This window comes from Capra hircus, chromosome 1, assembly GCF_001704415.2.
Source record: "Capra hircus breed San Clemente chromosome 1, ASM170441v1, whole genome shotgun sequence".
Taxonomy (NCBI): domain Eukaryota; kingdom Metazoa; phylum Chordata; class Mammalia; order Artiodactyla; family Bovidae; genus Capra; species Capra hircus.
The window spans coordinates 44,846,877-44,871,965 of record NC_030808.1 but is presented as its reverse complement, the minus strand read 5'-3'; the positions used below and the strand labels follow the sequence as shown (position 1 = coordinate 44,871,965).

The window sequence follows — 25,089 nt, the reverse complement described above, 5'->3', positions numbered from 1 at the left end:
TATTCTAATTGCCTCTACCAGCACTTTTTTTTTTCATTCTCTAACTTCATTCCTTGTTTTCCCATTTAATCAAAGTTGAGTTGAGTATTTATGTAAACTAATCCCCAAATCATTTCCAATCAGCACATAACACAATTGTGTATAAGTAAAACTTTTGTCCAGAAAGAGATTACCATGTAAACCCTTACCATCAATACAGCAAAGTTAGTAGTATGGTTGCAGTGGCAGCGTAGAAGTCCATTAATGGGCTTCTCTTTGTGACAGCCATATGTGTCCCAATCCTTCATGGAAAAATTCCAATAGACACAGGCATAGGAATGAAGATGGAATTCTGTTTGGTTGTACTGTGAATTAATAAGACAATGGCAACTGATTTTTCAAAATGCTTAATTGTGTGGAAAAAATCAAATAGGCTAAGATAAGCTTGAAGTGAAAGTTTTAGTCACTCAGTCGTGTCTGACTTTTTATGACCCAATGGACTGTAGAGCCCACTAGACTCCTCTGTCCGTGGGATTTCCCAGGCAAGAACAATGGAGTGGGTTGCCATTCCCTTCTCCTGGGGATCTTCCCGAGCCAGGGATTGAACTCAGGTCTCCTGCATTGCAAGCAGATTCTTTACCATCTGAGCTACCCATATGAGAAATCAATTGTATGATTATGTATGATATGTACTGATACAAAGCATAGCATCTTTATTACAGATTAAGGAGAAGAAAGAGGATATAAAATTCAAAGTAGTTAATTTTACACTTAGCTAGTGTGATAAAAATATGGATGGGGAAGAAGTTAAAGTCAGTCTTGTCATACAAACTTTCAAAGAGGATTTTTTTTTGCCCAAACTGTCCCTGATTTTGTAATTAAGAGTGGGCTGAATTATTTCTGTTAATGGGAAAACTCACCCTTGGTCTAAAGACCATTTCAACAGAAGCGCTCTGATTTTCCACGTTTTCATCTGTTTTGCTTGAGACAATTTTTTGACTAAAGTCTGATTTAGTTATAAAAGTTTTTGATTGGAAAAGCTTGTTGTTTTGATACACTACAAAGCCACATGCCTTGACATTAGCTGTGAGGGGGGAAAAAGACACTAAAATCAATAAGGGAACCCTAGGGTAAGTAAGAAAGTCCCATGCCACCACTGAACTGCATGACTGCTTAACACTCAAGTGAAATACAGAAAATAATGGTCTGTTGGCTGCCTTTATTTAACTGCAGCATCTAATTAACACATATAACATATGATTGGCCATTCTACCCACATTAATTTTTTCCCTAAGATTCCTTATGTTCTAAATGGAAACCATAATTTCTGCCTAATCCACCTAAAAAAAATACCAAAAGGATCTCATGTATAAAGTAAACCTTGCTTTCTATGCAGTGAGACAGTGAACACAATTAGCTCAAGACCATGTTGCTTCCCCCACTGACAGTTGAATAAGAAACAGCAGACAGTGATCATCAGCACAGCAGTGCCTAGAGGACTGCTCTGGGAGGTCTGGCTCCTCTTCAGAGGGACTGAGCAGAGACCAGTTTATTAAATCACAGAGCCAGCAGCTCAAGTTGTGCATATCAGGGATTCTTTCAACAGAATAAATACTTTCCATCAGCTCTTGAACTAGTGGTTTCTGTTATTTCAAGACAACCACAGGCTTTTGCCCAAGGCTGGAAGATGACTGGGACATATCCCTTCAGGACACTGGAAAAACTGGTCAGCTGTTCCTCAGAGAGCCTACAAGAGCCTGGCTGCAACAGGGGGTTCTGCAGCAGGGCTACTGGCCGTGGCAACGGTCAAACAGAACCACCTTTGAAATGCCTCCTGACACTTCATAGAACTCTTGGCCATATTTAAAACAACAGAAGCAACAACAATGAATATACATTTTAGCTGAATACGTTCCCTAAACTCTGATATCTTTACAAGTGAAAAGCTTGCATGTATTTGTGTGTGTATGCGTCTCTGTGTGTATATACACACACACATATATATTATATACATAATAAATACAAAGAAAACTAAAATGGTGGTGGTGGGCCAGCATAATCAGTCTTGTGCTTTGAGAGATAGGTAGGTAAGTCCCTGACAGTCCCCAACACATCCTCCACAGCCCCCACTTTGCTCTGTCCTCTTCTGGGAAATAAAGACTGGCTTCTGAAGAGTTTTCACATCATACTGAGTCCACCAAATTGTTCCTTCTTTGTCACACTAAGTGACAAAGTTAACCGTAAAAATGTAGTATGGCTGCTTTTCAATCTTATTTTTATAAAAGAATGACTGCTTGATGTAAAATCCAAATCCATACGAATGTATACATTTAAAAAATGAAATTCCCTACTCACCCCTTTCCTCATTCCTACAGTATTCTGGTTGTTTATTAGAAAATCATCTTTTCATCTAGATAGTTAGATTCACTAGAACAAATTATACTCACCATTATGATTTTAAAAGAATCTCCATATTTCAAGATATAATCCTCCTTGATGTTTATTTATATTTTCTCTCTCTTTTCTTGATCAAATTTATCAGAAACGTGTATATTTCATTAGCCTTCATGGAATCAATATTTTATTTTGTTGATCCATCTAGCATTTGTTAATTATGTCCCATTTTTATTAATTTATACCATTTTATTAATTTTTTTTCTAGATTTGCCAGCTATTTTACTTTTTAAGCCTCTTTAGGTGAATGATTATTTTTTAACAATTTCTCATATTATCTAATAGATTTATTAAGGGAAATACACTTTCCTTTAATTACATCTTTCTCCACATTCCATAGGGTTTCATCTAAGGAGTTCTCATTGCTATTAATTTTCAAGGGATCTGTAATCTGTCCTTTAATTTCGTTTCTAACAATGGTATTTTAAAATTCTTAACTGGATAAAATTTTGGCTATTCTTAATGGTACATTTATAGTTTCATTGAATTGTGGCCAGGAACTATGTCCTGTATAGCTTTATTTTTTAATTAATTAATTTTTAATTGAAGGATAATTGCTTTACAATATTGTGTTGGTTTCTGCCATACATCAACATGAATCAGCTCTAGGTAAAATGTGTCAGCTTTTCTATTTGGCCTAATAGTTTTTGAAGCACTCCATAGATATTTGAAAATATTTTTTATTATCTATTTTCTGTCTATAAAACTATACAAATGTATATAAAGGCTAAGTTTATTAGCTATTTTTGTCTACTTGATCTTCAGTTTCTGGAGTAACTTTATATTTCTCCCTGTAACACAAGGTTGTTGATGTGATCCTGTATTGCCAATAATTTTTGCTTATACACATCAATCTTGAAGTCTTTTTTAAAAACTTAATATAAAAACGTTCCTTTCAGTCCAATCCGAGTCTTTGACTCTAGACAGTGTTACTTCCACCCGTTTGACTCTAATGATAGTTTATATGAAATCAAAAATTAGATCTACCTTTCACCAAATACAAACACAAATTCCAGGTTCATTAAAGATATAAATATAAACATAAACACTAAAAATATTCAGAAGACAATATAGAAGACTATAATTGTGACTTTAGTAGAGCAATGAATTTAAATACCAGTTATAGAAAAAAAGATTGATGCACTGGAGAGCATTATAAAGTAAAATTTGAGTATGACAAATGACATGAAAAACCAAGTAAAAGCCACAGACTGGAGGGAAGATATTTGCAATTTATATAACCAATAAAGAATTAGGTAGCCAATTAGAATTATATAACCAATGAGAATTATGAATTTAGTTTCTCTAAATATGTACTTTTTGGCACTGGATTTTTTATTTGGGGAGAAAATGAAAGTAAATGTGTGCATTCAGTCTGCTTTATTGTCGTCAATTGTCAATTTTAGACTTTGTTTTTTTTATTTTTATTTTTTTCAATTTTAGACTTTGAATATCACAGGCACGACAAGCTAGACACAAGAATTTCTAAAAGGTTATATGCACAATGATAAGGATCACATGATGAGCATCATACTAGGAGATAACTGAAAATTAGTACTGCTATATGATGACTGTGTCAATTACATAAAATATCCCAAGGACAAGTCAATAGGATGAATTTAAGCCTGTGAGTACCATTCCACTAGTAAACATGGGCAAAGTTTATGACCGAGTACTTTTTAAGTGTATTTTTAAGTATAACACTGAGCCATTTGGCTACATTTTTGGTGGAAAACAGATTGTGTTCATAAGCCAGAGCATTTCAATTCTATCATCCTCCAAGTGTTTTTGAAAAGAAAGACAGGGGGAAAAAAATCATCTCTGTGGCCTAGAATAATAGACTTGAGATCACCAAAATTTGTCAGAGCTCAAACATACTCACACGCAAATTATTCAGTATGTAACTTAAGTAAACATAATTTTTTGCTCAATGGATTTTAAGCTATTAATTCCATGAATTTGAGTACATTTTTCAAGGAACGTAATTTGAGACCTACTTTTCGAGGTGTTGAGCAAGATCTGAAGTTCAGCCTGTTCATTGAGATTCAGTTTCTCTGCACCTACTTCTACATCTGTGGAATCAGGAGTCAGAAAATTGCTAGTTCCTATGAGAAGGAAAAAAAGCAAAATTTTATAAAAGTCTCCATTTTCATGAATAGAGCATATATTGGTAGCAGAATATTCTCTGCTATTACAAGAACTTAAAACAAACAGCTCACCTTTCAGTACAGTGAAGAGAACACCTATAGACCCCTCCTCGCCTCCTGAAGAGACATTAACTGACCGTATTGCTATATTGGGTTCTACCAGCAGCTGGTTGCCCAAAGACAAGGAATAAGTCTCCATTTGCCCAATAAGCCTGCATAGAAAAAATGTTAACAACACACTATTATTGAGATTTGTTATAAAATCAGTTGTGTGTGTCCCACATTCCAGTGCAAAGGAATGCCCACAGAAGTCAAGCAATCACAATACTGGCACAATCCTGTAACAATGTCGATTTTTTTAAATCAGAGTCTTACTTTGTTACATACAAAGTATGTATGTAACATACTTCTTTTTTTAACTGATTCATGTTGATGTATGGCAGAAACCAACACAATATTGCAAAGCAACTATCCTTCAATTCAAAATAAATTAAAAAATAAAGTTATACAGGACATAGTTCCTGACTATGATGCAATGAAACTACAAATGTACCATTAAGAATAGCCAAAATTTTTCTGGTAAACTTTCCCCACTGTAGGGTACCTTGGACCTAGATGCCAGAAAGCTGGAATTCAAGAAGGACAGATTTCCCAATAGAAACAGTCGTTGTTACGTTGGTCTTCTCATAAAAGGATGGCCCTGCCATGCCCTCCCATTGACCAGTCACGTGATTCTGTTTCTCCAGTGTTGAGACTCAATATTCACTTATTTAACTCTCTCCTCACCCAAAGCCCACAGATTTCAAACCATTTAAGTGTTGACTTCTGAGGTGACAGTTCATAGGGAATTATGGAAGAGCAGAAACTGAGCTCATTGCCTCAGCTATTAACTAAGCACTGCAGCTTTTCACAATGTTTGTTTCTACTCTGGATAAGTTTGAAGATAGAGTAGATGGACAATGGGAGGGAGTGGGGGAATCTGTTAATTTGGTGTTCTCCAAAGATAAATTGGCTTAGACAGTAAAGCGTCTGCCTGCAATGTGGGAGACCTGGGTTCGACCTCTGTGTCTGGAAGATTCCCTGAAGTAGGAAATGGCAACCCATTCCAGTTTTCTTGCCTGGAGAATCCCATGGACAGAGGAGCCTGGTGGGCTACAGTCCATGGGGTCACAAAGAGCTGGACATGACAGAGTGACTTTCACTTTCAAAGATAAGTCATAAGATTGTTTCTTTTTCCTGTTTTCCATAAAAATATTTGCACTCTTTCTGTTCTTGACAAAACAAGATGTCTAAGACAACTGGTTCAATCTAATTTTTCCAGAAATAAAAGAATTTCATTAAAATGTAATTATTCTTCATTCTAAAACTTTATTCCTGCCATTAATATATATTTTCCCTTCCCCAAGTGACATTAAAAAAAGAAAATTTTAAATAATTAAAGAAATTTCATAAAGAGAATGTGGTAACCATTCATAAGGAAACAGTCAAGTAAAGTCATTATTTCAAAAGTTTTCCTTTCATAATACTATTTTCTGTAATTTTCAGCAATTCACACTATGTATTTCCCACTTAATGAATAACAATGAAACCCTAGAACTGCTTTCAACAGGAGGAACACCTAAAAAAGCTCCAATCTGCTAGGAACATGATTCATTCAACCAACAGTATCTGTTGAGCATCCACTAAAAGCTCAGTACCTGTGAAACACTGGGGATACTAGGGAAGCTCCTTCAGGCATTGAAGACGAACAGGAAAAGTGTGCTAGATGCGTGGGAGTGTTGGCCGTTTTTAAGGGTTGCTCTAGCCATGGCCATGTGAGGGTTTTATTCCTCCCATATTATTCTTTCCTCTCGTCATTATGATCAGATGATAGGTGGGTGCTGGTCAGGAGACTGGCCATCAACCTGGTACAAATGACGAGAAGCAACCAGATCCCCTTTCACTCAGGAATCTTACATCAGCACAGCAATTATATCAGAAAAGCCTGGCTTTAACAGGTTATTATGGCTGGCCCTCCTTATCTCAGGTTTCACATCCATGGTTGGTTGAATCTGTCGATGTGGAGCCTCCTGCTGATACAAAGGGCCAACTACATCATTTTATATAAGGGACTTGGGCATCTGGGAATTCGGGTATCTGTCAGGAGCAGATAAGGTAAGAGAGAGTGTGGTCCTGGAACCAACCTCCCATGTATACTGGGGAAAGACAGCATACCATTGTAAGGACAAACACAAATTTAAAATGAGAGGCTTAATTATTCCTATTGAAAATTCCTCCCCTGGGAATGAAAGAAGGGAAAATCAGAGTGAGATGCACCGTGAAGGCTGGTGTCTATCAGGAGAATTTGCACTTTGGTCTCAGGTCAATGGAAGAGTTGCCTCGAGGAACAATCTCCTTCCAAGGGAGACAGGAGAGAGAGTACCTCTGCTGGCAGGTCACCAAGATTTTTCTCCTGAGGAGAGCTAACAGGTTGGTGACCTGATCTTAAGGCTGGAAGCTGAAGATGAAAGTCTTATCTACATGAATAAAGACCTGAGTCCACAGCAGTTTATGCAAAAGATCACCTGGGAGAGGGTAAACTGATAACCCATCATTAGAAAAATAAGTAGCCTAGAAATTCAGAATGGGAGGAAGGAGGGTCTGAGTGTATATCAATTCATATTTCAACATGTCTTATATTTAAATGTTTCATTTATTCCTTTACACAACTTCTTTGATGCCATTTGGAATTTACACATAAATCATACAGCCTTTTTTTATCCTTCCATGCCAGAAGACAACAAAAATCATAACTGTTTATTGCTGAGACAGTGTTTTCGTCTGTCTCATGACCTGTGACTTTTTCAGCTGAATCCCACAATGGCTCTTTCCTCACCCTTCTCACCAAAAACATCCACTCTTCCCCTTTGCCTCCAGCAAGACTGCAAACACAGAGCCTCCAGCTCTGAAGGGAGTTCACTGAAGATAGACTCCGGATCTCATGGCTGCAATCTTCTCCAACTTCAAGAAAAATGGGAGCATCTACACTGCCAGTGAGAAGGATCCAGACTCCTAGTGAAATCTGAAGTCATGAAATATACTAGTTCACTTGTTTACACCTCTACCACCGTCTCTCAGAAGTCTAATCTTGTGAATGTTCTGTTTCCTGCTTTTGTGCTTTTTCCACTTTGGAGACTCAACACTAAATAGGTACTGGTCATAATTATTAGAGAACTGAGAACTACTTCTAGGAAATAATAGGTCATGCAAACAAAGATTGCGTACAAGAATGCTGATTGCTCAAAATATCAAAAGACCTGAAGCTATCTAAATGTTCAGCAGCAGGGAACTGCTTAAATAGTAGTTCAGTTCAGTTCAGTTGCTCAGTCGTGTCCGACTCTCTGCGACCCTATGAACTGCAGCACGCCAGGCCTCCCTGTTCATCACCATCTCCCGGAGTTCACTCAGACTCACGTCCATCGAGTCCGTGATGCCATCCAGCCATCTCATCCTCTGTCGTCCCCTTCTCCTCCTGCCCTCAATACCACCCAGCATAAGAGTCTTTTCCAATGAGTCAGCTCTTCGCATGAGGTGGCCAAAGTACTGGAGTTTCAGCTTTAGTATCATTCCTTCCAAAGAAATCCCAGGGCTGATCTTCTTCAGAATGGACTGAATGGATCTCCTGGCAGTCCAAGGGACTCTCAAGAGTCTTCTCCAACACCACAGCTCAAAAGCACCAATTCTTCGGTGCTCAGCATTCTTCACAGCCCAACTCTCACATCCATACATGACCACTGGAAAAACCATAGCCTTGACTAGACGGACCTTAGTTGGCAAAGTAATGTCTCTGCTTTTGAATATACTATCAAGGTTGCTCATAGCTTTTCTTCCAAGGAGTAAGCGTCTTTTAATTTCATGGCTGCAATAACCATCTGCAGTGATTTTGGAGCCCCAAAAAATAAAGTCTGACACTGTTTCCACTGTTTCCCCGTCTATTTCCTATGAAGTGATGGGACCAGATACCATGATCTGCGTTTTCTGAATGTTGAGCTTTAAGCCAACTTTTTCACTTTCCTCTTTCACTTTCGTCAAGAGGCTTTTTAGTTCCTCTTCACTTTCTGCCATAAGGGTGGTGTCATCTGCATATCTGAGGTTATTGATATTTCTCCCAGCAATCCTGATTCCAGCTTGTGTTTCTTCCAGTCCGGCGTTTCTCATGATGTACTCTGCATACAAGTTAAATAAGCAGGGTGACAATATACAGCCTAAACGTACTCCTTTTCCTATTTGGAACCAGTCTGTTGTTCCATGTCCAGTTCTAACTGTTGCTTCCTGACATGCATACAGATTTCTCAAGAGGCAGGTTAGGTGGTCTGGTATTCCCATCTCTTTCAGAATTTTCCATAGTTTCTTGTGATCCACACAGTCAAAGGCTTTGGCATAGTCAATAAAGCAGAAATAGATGTTTTTTTGGAACTCTCTTGCTTTTTCCATGATCCAGCGGATGTTGGCAATTTGATCTCTGGTTCCTCTGCCTTTTCTAAAACCAGCTTGAACATCAGGGAGTTCCCGGTTCATGTATTGCTGAAGCCTGGCTTGGAGAATTTTGAGCATTACTTTGCTAGCATGTGAGATGAGTGCAATTGTGCGGTAGTTTGAGCATTCTATGGCATTGCCTTTCTTTGGCATTGGAATGAAAACTGACCTTTTCCAGTCCTGTGGCCACTGCTGAGTTTTCCAAATTTGCTGACATATTGAGTGCAGCACTTTCACAGCATCATCTTTCAGGATTTGAAACAGCTCACCTGGAATTCCATCACTTCCACTAGCTTTGTTCATAGTGATGCTTTCTAAGGCCCACTTGACTTCACTTTCCAAGACATCTGGCTCTAGATCAGTGATCACATCATCATGATTATCTGGGTCGTGAAGATCTTTTTTGTACAGTCATTCTGTGTATTCTTGTCACCTCTTCTTAATATCTTCTGCTTCTGTTAGGTCCATACCATTTCTGTCCTTTATCGAGCCCATCTTTGCATGAAATGTTCCCTTGGTATCTCTAATTTTCTTGAAGAGATCTCTAGTCTTTCCCATTCTGTTCTTTCCCTCTATTTCTTTGCATTGATCACTGAAGAAGGTTTTCTTATCTCTTCTTGCTATTCTTTGGAACTCTGCATTCAGATGCTTATATCTTTCCTTTTCTCCTTTGCTTTTTGCCTCTCTTGTTTTCACAGCTATTTGTAAGGCCTCCCCAGACAGCCATTTTGCTTTTTTGCATTTCTTTTCCATGGGGATGGTCTTGATCCCTGTCTCCTGTACAATGTCACGAACCTCATTCCATAGTTCATCAGGCACTCTATCTGTCAGATGTAGGCCCTTAAATCTATTTCTCACTTCCACTGTATAATCATAAGGGATTTGATTTAGGTCATATCTGAATGGTCTAGTGGTTTTCCCTACTTTCTTCAATTTAAGTCTGAATTTGGTAATACGGAGCTCATGATCCGAGCCACAGTCAGCTCCCGGTCTTGTTTTTGTTGACTGTATAGAGCTTCTCCATCTTTGGCTGCAGAGAATATAATCAATCTGATTTTGGTGTTGACCATCTGGTGATGTCCCTGTGTAGAGTCTTCTCTTGTGTTGTTGGAAGAGGGTGTTTGCTATGACCAGTGCATTTTCTTGGCAAAACTCTATTAGTCTTTGCCCTGCTTCATTCCACACTCCAAGGCCAAATTTGCCTGTTACTCCAGGTGTTTTTTGACTTCCTACTTTTGCATTCCAGTCCCCTATAATGAAAAGGACATCCTTTTTGGGTGTTAGTTCTGAAAGGTCTTGTAGGTCTTCATAAAACCGTTCAACTTCAGCTTCTTCAGCATTACTGGTTGGGGCATAGACTTGGATAACTGTGATATTGAATGGTTTGCCTTGGAGACGAACAGAGATCATTCTGTCGTTTTTGAGATTGCATCCAAGTACTGCATTTCGGACTCTTTTGTTGACCATGATGGCTGCTCCATTTCTTCTGAGGGATTCCTGCCCACAGTAGTAGATATAACGGTCATCTGAGTTAAATTCACCCATTCCAGTCCATTTTAGTTCGCTGATTCCTAGAAGGTTGACGTTCACTCTTGCCATCTCTTGTTTGACCACTTCCAATTTGCCTTGACTCATGGTCCTGACATTCCAGGTTCCTATGCAATATTGCTCTTTACAGCATCGGATCTTGCTTCTATCACCAGTCACATCCACAGCTGGGTATTGTTTTTGCTTTGGCTCCATCCCTTCATTCTTTCTGGAGTTATTTCTCCACTGATCTGGGTCATGAAGACCTTTTTTGTACAGTTCTTCCGTGTATTCTTGCCACCTCTTCTTAATATCTTCTGCTTCTGTCAGGTCCATACCATTTCTGTCCTTTATCAAGCCCTTTGCATGAAATGTTCCCTTGGTATCTCTAATTTTCTTGAAGAGAGCTCCAGTCTTTCCCATTCTACATAGGTATTTATATTAAGAAGATGTTTATAAGGTATTATAAAGTGACAAAAACAAGTTCTATATTTAAAAAACATGTAGTAGAGACCTCCCTGGTGGTCCAGCGGGCATGGTTTCACTTTCCAGTGCAGTAATGTGGGTTCAATTCCTGGTCGGAAAGCTAAGATTCCCACATGCCATGTGGCCAAAAACCAAGACATAAAACAGAAACTATACTGTAACAAATTCAACAAAAGACTTTAAAAAATAGCCCACATCAAAAAAATCTTAAAAGGAAAATAGAGTGGGTAGTAGGATATACACACACAGAGGAAAAAATCTTGAAAAATATATACCAACAGGTTAGGGTGAGACAGTATTTAAAATTTCACTTCTCTACATAGTTTCTTTTTCTATAATGAGCATGCATATTTAATTAAATTTTTAAAGAATTAAGAAAACTGTATAGAAGATAGAAACACACTGACTCCTAGTGAGAGACCTCTATGAATAAAGTATACAAGTTTTAGTATAAATGCACAACCAGAAGTAATCTGTGACATAGGAATCCAAAAGAGAGAAAGCAGGCAGAGTTGGATCCTCTTTTTTTTTTTTTTTTTCAGTGTAGCCTTGGGAAAGCTAAAGAAAGTTTAATCAAACTACACTAGGATCTTGGGGAGAGCTGAACTAGGGTGGGGTTGGGAGTGCACGGGAGCTAGAAATGTGTGTTTGAAAGCTATGCCATTTTTTTGCAGTTCTGTGCACTGAGAAAGGAGCTGAAAGAATTATGCCCACAGTGCTTCCTGGCCATGCCAAACTAAGGCTGGGAAAACAAGTCCTAATCTGAATCATCCCAGTTACTCTATATCCCAGGCCACGGCCACCCCTGCAATGAGGAGTTAGAAAGCTACAGCTTTAGTCCACACTCCAGAGAATTAGCCATTTAGTGTATCCACGAGAGAAATATAGACGCCTCTGTTAATGCTGTAACCTAGGAAAGTAAGCAGCACTGCATTAGATTTTCCTTCCAAACCGGAATTGTGCTTACGTTGCAAAGGTATCATCATTATCAGCAGTAGTAGCAGCTCTCTGAAAAACATCTTCACTAGCATCTAGAAGTTGACTCACTGTTGTCACAGCAACTTTTTTCGCCTGCCAGGAAGAAGGCATTGATTATCACAGAAGACACATTGCACACCATCATCATCATTATAGTTACCATGAATTATTACCATATCAAGTGGCACCATTGGTATGGTAATCTAGAAATATTTTTCAAAACTAGTTTTGAAAGTATTCTCTCCACCTAAAAAGGCAGAGAGAATAAAGGCAAGGCACAGTGAAAATATAAACTGAGTTAATTAGGAGGCTTAGGTCTCTGAATTGACCTCATAGCAAGGTGTTTCACAGAACCTCCACCCTCACCCCCAAGAACACAAAAGCAGGTGTTTCGATACAGAAGCGGAAACAAAATAAGAAGAATATGGGGCTCTTTAAAACATTACAGTCCATAATACTTAATATAAGACCTTAATTATACGTACTCTAACTATTAGGCTTAGTAAAATTATTTCCAGTTTTCTTAAAATTAAAACCTCAGAAGTATGTCAGATGCAATGTCTCCACACCTGATTACATTTTAACTGCCTTCGTTATAGATATTGACACCATTCTGTCCTTATGGGCTAAGCCTGTCATAAATTCTACGTTTGGTGGTCATTAGATTTCTTTCAATTCCATATTTATTAACTTGCAATTTGAATCCCACTTTATTTCCAAAGACCTCGGATAACAAAAAACATTTTTAAAATAAACTATTTAAAAAGAATAGAATAAAACAGATGTTTTCAGGCCATGCTGATATCCAGCTAGCAGATACTGGGTCCTTCCAGATTGGCGGTTTATAAACCCTGCTAGGCCAGTACCTAAACTGTGCCAATTGGCGAATGCTGCCTGCAGTTCTCATTCAGGTACCAGAGTTTAACAGGTTATGATATCAGAAATGTAAACTAGGCTCAATTTTTTGGAAAACCAAGACTAAAATTCAAATATGCTCAACAGAAAGGGATCCCGGTTTAAAACAGCATGATCCAGAGTGAGTTTCTTGGAACTCAAGTTATTTGGAATTGAATAGAGGTGAGAGGTCAAATATGATTGATAAACATATTACTAAAGTGAAATAGATTTGTTCATTCCAGGACTTTCCAGAAGATTTAACATGATAATCATTTGTGACTATCCCAAAAGAGACTATTTGGACAAGTAGACCTTTTTTATCGATATTCCTTTGAACATCTCTCAGAGATAGTGCTCTGCAAAATGGTTTTGAGCAACTAAAACCCTGACCAAGTCCATACTTTGTAGTAAGGAGTAGAGTTTGAAACGTCTTTCTTTGTTCCCCTCCCTTTTTAAAAAACCGTATGAGTTTTACCTCAGATGAAGCATTTCTGGATGTGTTAAAAATCTGTCCGACTACTCTAGTAGCAGACATGATGTCCTCAGGAGTTAATGTACTGGCATTTGATGTTAAAATCTGGGCTTCATTAGAAATATTTTGTGACTGTGTTGAGATATTGACAATCTGTTAAAAAAAGAAAAAAGCCCTAACTTTATAAACTATATCTGAACACTTTGCAAACAACACATTTGAATAAGCTGGAACTGAATTGACCTTCAACCTCATGAACATCACATCCACTCCATTTTTCATTTTTGCTTTTTCCTTTGCATAAAGGACACAGTACATGTAGGCCAGTGGCTTTCCCAGCCCTTTCTATTAATACCTTCCAGGATTAATTAATTAAGCCAGGTCAGGGCTCCTCTAGGTATAACCCATGGACCAATGGTGGTTCACTGATTGCTACAGAGTCCATAGGGAGATAAAAATAGAAACTGAAAGTGGTCAGAAACATAACAATTCTATGCTGTTGAATCTAATAATTTGTAAAATGGATTTTTATCCTACAAGCCTTTTTTGTTCTACTTTCCTAGTAATTCATTAGTAGTTTACAAAATTATAGCCTGCAATGGGCTGGAAATTTTTTAAGCTGGCTTTGTAGCACATAGAGTTAGGGAAGTTAGGAAACCTCTCCAGGTACCAGTGAACCTCCAGGCTCTAGGTTGTGAGGCTAAACATATTAATCCATATTATCTTTAGTGGAAAGTGAAAGTGAAGTCGCTCAGTCGTGTCCGACTCTTTGAGACCCCATGAACTGTAGCCTACCAGGCTCCTCTGTCCATGGGATTTTCCAAGCAATAGTACTGGAGTGGATTGCCATTTCCTTTTCCAAAAGGCCAGGTGTTAATACGTATGTGTCTGTGTGGCTTAGTTTTCACTAGATGGCAGCATCGTTGCAAAAATCAAACCAAGGTCACAGACTATTTACCCTTTCGGAAGAGTCCGAAACAATATCCAATCAGTAGAAACAAGGTTCTCATTCAATGCCCAGATCTCTGCTATGTGTTAGGCATTTAACTAGATGTTTTATAGGTGTTATCACATTTAATATGCAAAACAATATTGCAAGTTGAGCACCCTCATTCCTATTTAAAGGCTTGGAGAGGTTATAGAGCTCACCCAAAGTTCATGCAGCCTACAAATGAGAGAAATGATGATCAAAAACTGCCTTATCAGACTCCAGAACATGAAGCCTTTCCCCCAATCTGTATGAAAGTGCAAGTGTTAGTCACTCAGTCATATCTGACTCTGTGCGACTCCATGGACTATAGCCCACCAGGCTCCTCTGTCCATGGGATTCTCCAGACAAGAATACTGGAGTGGGTTGTCATTCCCTCCTCCAAGGGATCTTCCCAACCCAGGAATCGAACCTGTGTCTTTTGCATTGCAGGTAGATTCCCTACTGTCTTAGCCACACAACCTATGTGGTTGGCAGCCATCTCCACACTCTACCCTCATCCTCACCCACTCCCTTGCCCAACTGAGATTAGGGAGCCAGTGTGGTACAGTGTGGACTTTAAAGACCAGCTCCATCACTTTTTGGCTGCAGTTCACTGAGCAAAATAGGACACTCTCAGAGAGTTTCCTCATCTATAGAATGAATGTATCAATGCATAGTCACTTTTAAAATTAAAATATTTGGCATGCAGTTAGTACTCAATAACATGTAAGTGTGATTAGCTAGAATAATCTATAATATGAGAATGAAACTATAACTCTCAGAGGTTGTGTGTGTGTTAGTCACTCAGTCATGTCTGACTCTTTGCGACCCCATGGACTGCAGCCCACCAGGCTTCTCTGTCCATGGAATTCTCCAGGCAAAAATTCTGGAGTGGATTGCCATTCCCTTCTCCAGAGGAACTTCCCAACCCAGGGGTCGAACCCTGGTCTCCTGCATCACAAGCCAGTTCTTTACCATTTGAGCTATAGGTTGTGTAAGGACTAAATGAGATAACACATGAAACATGCCTAGTGCCAAGAGGAACACAAATAAATTTCTTCTTCCTCCCCTTGCTCGATCCCAGGTGTTAACAATTCCTTGCATTTGCATTTGAGTATATCCTTAGTCAAAATAATCTAATTTGCATTAAAGAATAGTTAATTATATTTCCCACTTCACTTGCTCATGAATACAGCTCTGAGACCAGCATCAGGTTCTGAACTTCCTGTTTCAAAGGGGTTTGGATCATAGTTTGTTTCTCTTTATTCTGATCCAAGAGACCATAAAATACCTTCCTTTTGGTATCAAACATTAGGTATCTATTTTCAGTCAGAACTTCAGTGGTCAAACATATGAGGCCATTTAAAAACTAGTTAAGGACATAGGGAATGTCTTTTACACACTGCTATATTTAAAATGGATAATCAACAAGGGCCTATTGTATAGAACATGAACTCTGCTCAATGTTATGTGCCAGCCTGGATGGTAACAGGGTTTGGGGGGAAATGGATACATGTGTATGTATGGCTGAGTCCCTTCACAGTTGACTTGAAACTACCACAACAGTTAATTGGCTATACCCCAATACAAAATGCTTTTGGTGCTAAAAAATAAAATTTTATTTTAAAATATACAATATCAAAACTAAAGTAAGAAAAGACATATTTTCATTTTCTTTATAATATATATCAAATGTAAAATGCAGCTATTTAAAATACTGAAATAGTTCTAAAAAATAAAATATGCTATAAATTGTCATTTGCTGACCTTTGCCAAACAAACATGTCCAACTGTCTGTTTTCACAAATGGATATCAACTTTAAAATATAAGGATAGTTTCAGTTACTGCTGCTGCTGCTGCTAAGTCGCTTCAGTCATGTCCGACTCTGTGCGACCCCACAGACGGCAGCCCACCAGGCTCCCCTATCCCTGGGATTCTCTAGGCAAGAATACTGGAGTGCACCAGTATTTCCTTCACCAATGCATGAAAGTGAAAAGTGAAAGGGAAGTTGCTCAGTCGTGTCCGACTCTTAGCAACCTCATGGACTGCAGCCCACCAGGCTCCTCCGCCCATGGGATTTTCCAGGCAAGAGTACTGGAGTGGAGTGCCATTGCCTTCTCCGAGTTTCAGTTACTAGTCTTTGCTATTTCTAGTATGAGAGTTTTGAAAGCATTGGTTTGGCATCAAGTATCTGAAGAACAGAGTATGTAAAGTCTGAAATTTTTTCCCATTGCCCATCTCATGGAGTATATAGCCTACCTGCTTTTCCAGGGTTTCCAGATTTTGATTACAATTTCCTAACGTCACATTTTGTAATTTTATCTCTCCATTTTCAAGACTGCACTGCCGAATTGCCAATGGATTGCCCGCTTTAATAAAAAGAAGCAGCAGGGAGGGATAAATTATGATTATGGGATTAACAAATACATATTACCATATGTAAAACAGATTAAAAGAAACACAAGTTTATTGTTTAGCACTGGAAACTATATTCAATGTATTGTAATAACCTACAATGGAAAAGAAACAAAAAAAAGAATACACATACACATATTCTTAGTTGCTCAGTCATGTCCGACTCTTAGCGACCTCATGGATGGCAGCACGCAAGGCTCCTCTGTCCATGGGGATTCTCCAGGCAAGAATACTAGAGTGGTTTGCCATGCCCTCCTCCATGGGATCTTCCCAGCCCAGGGATTGAACCCAGTTCTCCCTCATTGCAGACGGATTCTTTACCATCTGAGCCACCACAGAAGCTCCCCTGTGCACAAATATATATCTGAATCACTTTGCTATATATCTGAAACTAACACAATATTGTTAATCAATGATACTTCTATTTTAAAGAAAAGAATAAAGGAAGAATACTTGGAAAAATGAAAGCAACCACCTGCTCCAGTACTCATAACCCCTTCGCAATATGATTTTACTGCTCTTCCCATCAAGAAGTGAAGTCTGTTCCTCCATTTCCTGAATCTTCCTTTGATCAACAAAATGTGGTAGAAATAACATTGTTTGATTTCCAAAGCCTAGATCAGAAACGCTGTCCTGAGACCATCATATAAGGAAGCAGGTCTAATCTACTGGAGGGTGAAAGGCCATGTGGAAGAGACCTGAAGACCCCCAGCCAACAGGCAGCACCAAAGCCTCATGTGAGTAAGATCATCTTAAACCTTCCAGCACAATCCAGCTGCCACAGTCAACTCACAGGACTATGAGGAGCTTATATCTTTATTGTTATCAGCCAGTAAGTTTGGGATATTTTTATACACAGCAAGGGAAAAGTGAATCAGACAGCCACTGCATGAATATTTCAGGCAGATACCACTTGTCTAGATTTTTAAATCTGGAATTCAAAAGATCAGTCAACTATTTTCTTCCTTTGAAGTCTGCAAGGAAGGTTTGCCTTCCAAAAACGAGGGACCTAAGAGCACTGAATTGGATATGACAGACTAGTTGGAGAGACCTGAAACAAGGTGAAAAATTCCTCCTAGAGATTTAATTATATGGGCTTCCCTGATAGCTCAGTAGGTAATGAATCCGCCTGCAATGCAAGAGACCTTGGTTCAATTCCTGGGTTGGGAAGATCCGCTGGAGAAGGGATAGGCTACCCATTCCAGTATTGTTGGGCTTCCCTTGTGGCTCAGTTGGTAAAGAATCTGCCTGCAATGTGAGAGACCTGGGTTTGATCCCTAGGTAGGAAGATCCCCTGGAGAAGGGAAATGATACTCACTACAGTATTCTGGCCTGGAGAATTCCATGGACTGAATAGATACTGAATTCTATAGTGATCTTTCATCTTTACCCAAATCTGGGTGACACGTGAAAGGCAAAGAGTTCTATAGTTTTTGCAGCATCTACAGAGTATATTACTGGCTCTCAATAAATCATCAGGTTTATTTCCTAGGATTATCACCTGAGCCTCGGCAACTCAATGTCCTCCTCTGGCTAGTACTTAAGAGGATGTAAATAGATAAAATCACTACCAGTTGTCATTAGTGGGACAGCTGATCAGTAGGTGAACTCTTAGGACAGCTTTGGGTAGCTGCATAAGGGGCAACAACTAGAAACACAAAAACTAGAGGTTGCTCCTACAACACTTAAAGCAGAAGGTTAAATTCATTCTTATATGATCACTCCACTTCTACTCTATGGCATAATGAAAATTTTAAACATTTATGTAGGATATTATTTTTTATGTGGCCATAGTTCAAATGCATCTTCTCTATATTACTTATAAGTATGAACCTATCCACTCAAAATCATTAAAAGTATTTTGGTTATTTGCTATATAAAGCCAAGTTAATTAGAAGTAATTATTAATATAATACTAAAACTCCGGGAGTTGGTGATGGACAGGGAGGCCTGCCGTGCTGCAATTCATGGGGTCGCAAAGAGTAGGACACGACTGAGTGACTGAACTGAACTAAAAAGCAAATTTACTAATTGTTGACATCTATACCGTTTTTAAAAATTTATTTATTTTTAATTGAAGGATAATTGCTTTATAATATTTTGTCGGTTTCTGCCATACATCAACATGAATCAGCCATAGGTATACATATATCCCCTCCCTCTTGAACCTCCCTTCCTAGAAATCTATATATTTAAATTATTTTATGGGCTCAATCTGAAATTCAAAGATAAGTGTAACAAACATTTTCATACTAATTACTAAGAAAAGAAAAATACATAACCAAGTGAAAGGTTCTCTTGTTCCAATAATGTAATATATTTCAAGCAATTGTGATATCCCTTGATGGGTATATAACTGATATTTTTACTCTTCCCAAATCAATAGCACAGCTATTTTTTGTAGCCACATCTCTTTTGTAAATTATAGTGAAATATTTAAGATGTAAAAAACATAAAAATTAAGACAGTATGTATCTGTTGGCATATCATTGGAAGTAAGGACCAATATAGTTGAAGCTCCTCTTTTACCTCTGAGCTCTTATCAAGAAGCTAGGAGGAACTATGTAAAGAACAGAATAATGAATACTTGAGTAAGTGTGATATATGTGGGCAGAGGCAATTTAGATTCAGCAAATGGAATGCTGGTCTCAAAAATCTCTTAGAATAAAGCAAAGAAAGGCATCGGAAAGAGCAGTACATGTAATTTATTTAGTGCTTCAAAGAGTACTTGACACACATAGAGATCAATATCTAAATAAAATGTGAAAATTTTCTCAATTTCATTATTGGCAGAAGTTCAGTCAAACACTTGCATAAACAAGCTAGAGTTAGTTACTGTGATATCCGGTTCTGTGGGAAGTGAATGATGACCCACAGGAAGATATGAGAGGCAGGAGGACTAGTCAGATAAAAATCAATGTAAACTAAGAGCTGTTAAAACATTTAGGGAAATCACATGGCACAGTGGGAGTCAGGAAAGGAGTCCATGAATTTAAAGGGCAACCCTTAGAAGATATTACCCAATCTGACACTAAAATCACATATGTCATCAAAATCCTGGATATCATCAGAAAGCAGATTAGAAATAGAAAATATCATTTGCTCCTTTATTCTCAGAAAGCCTTTGTGCAAAACACATTGTCACACTTCAGAAAAGGTATGCTGAAGCTAGAGAATGTTCCAGGATGAAAACCTAAAATATTCAAACAGGTGAAAGACTACTAGCTGGACAGACTCAGCTGCATTTCTACCTAGAAAGATGAAGTCGCAAAGTAGATATGGTATAAATCCACAGTCTGGCTAATCTTTAAAATTGAGATAAATTATGTAACTGAGAAAACAGATCTCAACTTGGTCAAACTCCAGGAGATGGAGGGGGCCTCAAGAATAAATCAACTGAAAAAGAATTAAAAGGAATTTACTACTGTTCTATCAGTCCTTGGTGTTCTTAGGAAGGAATGATGCTAAAGCCGAAACTCCAGTACTTTGGCCACCTCATGCAAAGAGCTGACTCATTGGAAAAGACTCTGATTCTGGAAGCGATTGGAGGCAGGAGGAGAAGGGGACGACAGAGGATGAGATGGCTGGATGGCATCACTGACTCTATGCGCATCAGTTTGAGTGAACTCCGGGAGTTGGTGATGGACAGGGAGGCCTAGCGTGCTGCGATTCATGGGGTCACAAAGAGTTGGGCATGACTGAGCGACTGAACTGACTGACTGACTGACTGATCTATATTTTAGTTTTTAGGAAAATCGAATTACGTGAGTTAACACCCAAAACTCTGAACACTGGCATCATGAAAGGGAACCAATTCCTTCAACAAAATCTTCCCTGATGCCTCTTTCAGGGATCTAAAACTAGTTGGAGAGATGACAGGTATGATCCTGCATAGCAATTCAGATGCCTAGACAGAGGAGATGCTTGGGAAAGCACATACCATTTACAGTGTTCTTGTCACATACTTGCAAGGAAGATCCATATCTTCCCACGGGAATTCTGTTAAAAGTAAAACTCCCATAGGTACTGTTTTCACAGAAATTAACTGTAATGGAAAGAAAAAATATTTTTGAATCATAAATTCATCACTATCAAAAATTTTTCATTATTAATTTTCATCATTTTTCTTTCTGAATTTCAAACCAGATTAAAGCCAAAGTTCAAAATCTATAGAGTGTAATTTGAAGGGTAACAGAAGGCTTATAGGCCTCATTGACCACCCAGCAACAACATATTTTAAGTTACTACCATTACAGTAACTAGTACATTACATAACAGGTTCAGTTAAAATGTGCACAATATATAACCCAGTATAGGTAGGATGTGAGCAGTAACACATCGGAAAGGATAGTGTATTACATTAGTTGGAATCTTGAAAATCAAAGATATAGAGCCTACAGAGGCAAAGGGACCGAGGGTGGAGGTTAAAGCAAACAGCCAAAGGCATGGGTTTCTGTGGGGGTGTACCCTGGCTGTTCAGAATGTTGTAAATTATTGGAGTGAGTTCTAAGGCTCTGAATCCTCAGCAGGCAGCGTGAAGTGTGTAGAGTGCTGGGAAGCACACTGCAGATCAAGAAGTGCTTTTAACTTTGATTCTGAGATACTATTGAGTGAAGTCAAGCCATTGATTTAATAATATCTCTCCAAGAGAAAGGTAGAAAAAAACAAAAACTTCGCCTAAGTAGATATTTGGACAAGTAGGTGCATCTTGACTTCAGAAAAGTTAAATATGTTAGAATTATGATATTTGAAATCGTGTAACATGGCATATTACCATTTGAAAGGACCTGGGAAAACCATATTACCCATTGCCTTATAGTAGACGCTGCAGTCAGAAAGAAAAGCAACCATTAGTTTTACAGAGAAACTTGACAGTTGGAAAAGAAAGGCAGTGTACTGAACATACAGGTAAATAGCACAAGAAAACTCAGTTTTTACTCTTCAGCTAATAAACACATCTTAAATTCGTGATCATTATGACCATTGTTACTATAGCAATTAACAGGAGCTTCAAGAAGCTTTGCTGCTGTCCTTAGAAACAGAAGATTCACCTAAATCTCACACCCTAGTATTATCCCAAGTAACTTACTGATTGTACATCTCAGTCCTTTCCACTCTTCTGGACAAATGCATCTGCCATTTTGCCAGGTTCCACCATTCTTGCAGAACTCTATAGGGGTGCTTGATGTAGAGGTAACGGTTCCTAAAGAAATAATAAATAACAGAATAGTATATGAACTGGCTGATCAGTTTCCTTTTTGGGGTCTGTGGCCTTTGATTTCTGTATGTAAAATCACTATTTTTGAAGACCATTGCTGAAAAATATTCTTTGTAATATGATTAAAAAAACAGAATTTACACAGGATATACAATGCTTACTAGATGCTATGGATTAAAAAAAAAAAAAATTTCAAAAACCCTGTCCAAGGAGATTTGAATCTACTGAAGGAAACAGGAGGTCATGTCAATAGATTAGATAGATATAGTCGAACCATTTCAATGCAGATTTACAAGTGCTATAAGAACTCAGAAGAGAGATGAAGACAGAGGCAGACCATCCAGGAAAGACTGGTAACTATTCCAGAGAAGAGGGGATGTTTTTAGCATCAGGTTTTAAGACTAAATCTAGAAAAGTCAGATAAAATGTAGACAGGATACAAAGAGCAAAAAATTCAAAAACATGGAAGTACAGGAAAAGCCTGACACATCAGGAGCATTGGTTCTTTGTGGATCAACAGCGGAACATAAGTGGCACTGTGAGCAGCTTTATAGACCAAACCGAAAAGATTTAATCCTACAGGAGCCTGGGGCAGGCGGTGAGGGATGGGGGGAAATCTTAAAACAAGGGAGTAACATCATAAGGAATGTTTTTTTAGGAAGACACATCAAGCAGTATGGGAAATGACTGAGGCTGGGAGGCAAAGGAGACCAGCTAAATGAGAACCTGATTGAAAACAGTGGCTCTAAGGAAGTTAGGGATCAATCAGCTCAGGAGCACTCCTGAGACAGGATTTGGACCTAGTGACTGGTTATTTTGAGCTGGGGACACTGGGACTCTAAACCTAAACCAAAAGACAGGGTAGATGGTGAACAAATTAACCAAGCTTAAGAATACAGGAGGCAGAGTTCTGGTCCAATAATGACGGTGTTCAGTTCAGTTCAGTCGCTCAATCGTGTCCGACTCTTTGTGACCCCATGAATCACAGCACGCCAGGCCTCCCTGTCCATCACTATCTCCTGGAGTTCACTCAGACTCATGTCCATCGAGTCCATGATGCCATCCAGCCATCTCATCCTCTGCAGTCCCCTTCTCCTCCTGCCCTCAATCCCTCCCAGCATCAGAGTATTTTCCAATGAGTCAACTCTTCACATGAGGTGGCCAAAGTACTGGAGTTTCAGCTTTAGCATCATTCCTTCCAAAGAAATCCCAGGGTTGATCTCCTTCGAATGGACTGGTTGGATCTCCTTGCAGTCCAAGGGACTCTCAAGAGTCTTCTCCAACACCACAGTTCAAAAGCATCAATTCTTCGGCACTCAGCCTTCTTCACAGTCGAACTCTCACATCCATACATGACCACTGGAAAAACCATATCCTTGACTAGACGGACCTTAGTTGGCAAAATAATGTCTCTGCTTTTGAATATACTATCTAGGTTGGTCATAACTTTTCTACCAAGGAGTAAGCATCTTTTAATTTCATGGCTGCAGTCACCATCTGCAGTGATTTTGGAGCCCAAAAAAATAAAGTCTGACACTGTTTCTACTGTTTCCCCATCTATTTGCCATGAAGTGATGGACCAGATACCATGATCTTCGTTTTCTGAATGTTGAGCTTTAAAAAGCCAACATTTTCACTCTCCAGTTTCACTTTCGTCAAGAGGCTTTTTAGTTTCTCTTCCCTTTCTGCCATAAGGGTGGTGTCATCTGCATATCTGAGGTTATTGATATTTCTCCCGGCAATCTTGATTCCAGCTTGTGTTTCTTCCAGCCCAGCGTTTCTCATGATGTACTCTGCATATAAGTTAAATAAGCAGGGTGACAATATACAGCCTTAACGTACTCCTTTTCCCATTTGAAACCAATCTGTTGTCCAAGGAGCGGTGGCTACGCGGGCATAGGAGGGCCTAGAGGAGCTATCCCACGTTGAAGGTCAGGAAGGGCGGCATTGAGGAGATACGCTTTGTCCAAGGTAAGGAACAGTAGCTGTGCTTTGCTGGACCAGCTGTGAAGAGATACCCCACACCCAAGGTAAGAGAAACCCAAGAAAGACGGTAGGTGTTGCAAGAGGGCATCAGAGGGCAGACACATTGAAACCATAATCACAGAAAACTGGTCAATCTAATCACACTAGGACCACAGCCTTGTCTAACTCAATGAAACTAAGCCATGCCCGTGTGGCAACCCAAGAGGGGCGGGTCATGGTGGAGAGGTCTGACAGAATGTGGTCCACTGGAGAAGGGAATGGCAAACCACTTCAGTATTCTTGCCTTGAGAACCCCATGAGCAGTATGAAAAGGCAAAATGATAGGATTCTGAAAGAGGAACTCCCCAGGTTAGTAGGTGCCCAACACACTACCGGAGATCAGTGGAGAGATAACTCTAGAAAGAATGAAGGGATGGAGCCAAAGCAAAAACAACACCCAGCTGTGGATGTGACTGGTGATAGAAGCAAGGTCTGATGCTGTAAAGAGCAATACTGCATAGGAACCTGGAATGTCAGGTCCATGAATCAAGGCAAATTGGAAGTGGTCAAACAAGAGATGGCAAGATTGAATGTTGACATTCTATGAATCAGTGAACTAAAATGGACTGGAATGGATGAATTTAACTCAGATGACCGTTATATCTACTACTGTGGGCAGGAATCCCTCAGAAGAAATGGAGTAGCCATCATGGTCAACAAAAGAGTCCGAAATGCAGTACTTGGATGCAATCTCAAAAACGAATGATGGTGTAGATGGTACCATATTAATCATCCTACAAGTGACAGTTTAAAACTCTGGGCAAAAATTTTAAAATAATTAATTGAGGACATTGGACAGCAATAAAAAACAGAGAGAAACTGAAGTCTATCGCAAGTTTATAGAATTCCCCAGTCTGTATAGCAGGAGTGGCTGAAACACCAGCAGAAAGCTACAATCTTAATGGGTGAAAGTAATAAGATCTGGGGTTACCACACAATTGGAAATTGAAGGGAGATAGCCCAGAAAGGAAGGAGCTATACAGAAGGGAGACACAAAGTCTGGCT

General features: G+C 39.0%; 1 protein-coding gene across 1 annotated transcript in view; it reads right to left on the bottom strand.

Annotated features, from left to right (window-relative positions):
- Nucleotides 1-25,089, bottom strand: part of ADGRG7 (adhesion G protein-coupled receptor G7) — a 66,288-nt gene that overhangs the window by 24,085 nt on the left and 17,114 nt on the right. Inside the window, exons 2-10 of the mRNA XM_005674854.2 lie at nucleotides 21,931-22,044; nucleotides 20,782-20,886; nucleotides 16,686-16,795; nucleotides 13,459-13,608; nucleotides 12,076-12,179; nucleotides 4,653-4,792; nucleotides 4,431-4,538; nucleotides 900-1,063; nucleotides 189-344 (exon numbers count right to left, since the gene is read on the bottom strand). Coding sequence (XP_005674911.2) covers nucleotides 189-344; nucleotides 900-1,063; nucleotides 4,431-4,538; nucleotides 4,653-4,792; nucleotides 12,076-12,179; nucleotides 13,459-13,608; nucleotides 16,686-16,795; nucleotides 20,782-20,886; nucleotides 21,931-22,044 — 1,151 coding nt within the window. The remainder of the gene's footprint in view (nucleotides 1-188; nucleotides 345-899; nucleotides 1,064-4,430; nucleotides 4,539-4,652; nucleotides 4,793-12,075; nucleotides 12,180-13,458; nucleotides 13,609-16,685; nucleotides 16,796-20,781; nucleotides 20,887-21,930; nucleotides 22,045-25,089) is intronic.